The 2,500-nt window shown below is 46.8% G+C and overlaps 1 protein-coding gene across 4 annotated transcripts in view; it reads right to left on the bottom strand.

The window, feature by feature from the left end:
- LOC307172201 (CREB-regulated transcription coactivator 2) overlaps window positions 1-2,500 on the bottom strand; it is a 33,518-nt gene that overhangs the window by 1,971 nt on the left and 29,047 nt on the right. For 3 of the 4 annotated variants that reach the window (XM_079894329.1, XM_079894331.1, XM_079894330.1), the window contains 2 exons: window positions 1,332-1,424; window positions 908-1,070 (listed from right to left, as the gene is read on the bottom strand). In XM_079894329.1, the coding sequence (XP_079750455.1) occupies window positions 908-1,070; window positions 1,332-1,424 (256 nt within the window). The remainder of the gene's footprint in view (window positions 1-907; window positions 1,071-1,331; window positions 1,425-2,500) is intronic. The other variant, XM_079894332.1, reaches the window with a different exon arrangement.

Raw genomic sequence — 2,500 nt, 5'->3', positions numbered from 1 at the left:
CATCTCTTTGACCTAGCATACACATAATACATTATAGACTTCTATAATTCAGTGTTAGGCTGCATAGATCAGGCCAGCCGGAACCGGGAACACTTCCCATAAATCCTGATGTACTCGTTACATCATGAGAAGAATGGCATCTACGCTAATTTTAGTGTCTTTGTTTATCCCGAGGTTTTCCCGCAGCCTGCCGGATCCAGGCCTGCTTTGAAACAATCTACATTGTTAAAAGCGCTATATAAATGAAGATGACTTGACTTGTTATGATGATAGATGCATTTTAACGATGGACAGATGTACTTTTATGATGGATAGATGCACTTTGATGGACTTCCAAAGACAGACACCAATTCACTGCCATTATAAAGCTTGGAAGAGCCAGGACATTTTTTAATATAACTCTGATTGTGTTCGTCTGATGTCATACACACTAGGATGAGTTCAGGGTGAGTAAATCATGGGCTGATGTTCAGTTTTGGGTGACCTATCCCTGTAAGCCGGGTTCACACTGTGCATCCTTTACGAATGTTGCTTGTCAGACTGTAGGAACATGATCCTCGCTGTAGTCCATGTCACACTGTAAGAGCTCAGTTGTCATGAATGTCAGACTGTACGACAGTCAAGAAGAGTTAAAAACGGACGGAGTTTTACATCATCCGTCAATGACACGCTCGTGACGGTGAGCTGCGTTACACGCGGGATTGAAGCGGCGGCTACAAAGAAATCTCTAACGTTAATTTTGGTCTCGGCTTGTCTTGAAAAGCGACGCTGATTGCCGGTGGTCGGAGGAGAATCAGTGCAGGACCGAGGGTCAACTCTTCGTCAGAGGTCACACTCGCCCCAGACGGCTAGAGTCGCACAGTGTGCACCGGCTTGAGTTTAGTGAACGCAGATGACGATCACTCACCCGTCAGGATGATGTTGGGCACCGTGTGCCGCCCGTCTGTGTACGCCTGACTCTGGGTGTGTGTGAGCATGTGTTGCTCTGAGGAGTCCAGCAGCTCCAGCGCCCCCTGCTGACCCGGAGCCTTCCCTGACCCAGAGCCCAGATCAGGACAGTCCAGACCCAACTACACACACACACACACACACACACACACACACACACACACACACACACACACACACACACACACACACACACAAACACACAAACACAAACAACGGATGGGGTTAGAGCCAGGGAACGAGTGTGTGAGTGAGTGAGTGAGTGTGAGTGAGTGAGTGAGTGAGTGTGTCTGTGTGTGTGTGTGTGAGTGAGTATGTCTGTGTGTGTGTGTGTGTGTGTGTGTGTGTGTGTGTGAGTGAGTGTGTCTGTGTGTGTGTGTCACCTGCTGGCTCAGACTCAGGTTCTGGTTCTGGCGGCTGGTCAACTGCAGATCCAGGTACGGGTCGTCCAGCAGAGAGTTCAGGAACATGGTGTCCTGAGTGACAGCGCACACACACACACACACACACACACACACACACTCCTCCATTTAGTGAAGTATCATCATGTCTAGTCCAGTGCTATTTCAGTTTTCACTTCATGTAACCAGAAATAGAGCCTGAGTGATGGAAAGGAGTTCAGTGATCGCTAAACATGATCAGCTGACGCTCCGCTGACGTGTCACTCCACCGACTCCATCAACTACAGTCTCTCAGCTCATTCAGCGAACGCTCTGCAGCCTGTCACACACACTTACACCCATGGATGTTTCTCAAGCGGTCTCGTGCGGCAGCTCGATCACCTCAGAGCCGGAGCCTCTCGCAAACCCAGAGACTGTCAATACGCCTCATTCTCAGAGTGGTTCTGGACTGAGTTACTGCAGTGCACTCGCTATAATCAGGCACTGAAGTCAGCATGAAACAGAAGTTCTCTTTACTTCTTGCTAGGGCTGGGTATCAGTGATGCGCGGGTCAATGTATAAACAACCCGCACCCGACCGACGTTTTCAACTAACCCGCCCGCAACTCGGATCGCAAAAAAAGAAAAAGAAAATATTGTACCCGACCCGCTTCCTGACCCGCATTTTTTAAAAGTAGTAAATGCTCATCGTAGCGTCTTAATATAACTTAATAGATAATCTAATTTTGTCAAGAATTATCAAAAATCATCAATAAGCTCATAATTTGTACTAAAATAGTCTAAATGTTTAGTTTTAAAAACAATTTAAAAAAGCTGGCTATGTCTATTTTGATGTTTCTGTGCAAGTTCAGCAGACAGTGGTTCGGGTTTGTTCCGATCAGAGCTCGTGAGAACTCACTCATTCCGTAGGGTCGCTCGCCCAACCCAGATGGCCTGAGCCTGCTTCGAAAATATGTGGAATAAGGGCTGCCTCCGACTAATTTTTTTTTTCTAGTCGACTAGTAGTAATTTATTTTGGTTTGAATATTTTCGTTTAAAAGTAGACATTTCAAGCTTTCTGTAATAGATAGCTCATATTTCTCAAACTCAGGCACAAGCTGAGTTTCGGCACCCTCCAGTTCACATGCAATGCAAGTGATCGAGCCGGCGCCT

The sequence above is a fragment of the Squalius cephalus genome (assembly GCF_949319135.1).
Source record: "Squalius cephalus genome assembly, chromosome: 15".
In the NCBI taxonomy this organism is placed as follows: Eukaryota; Metazoa; Chordata; class Actinopteri; order Cypriniformes; family Leuciscidae; genus Squalius; species Squalius cephalus.
Note: the sequence above shows the minus strand (reverse complement) of the source record. Positions and strands in the feature narration are given on the sequence as shown.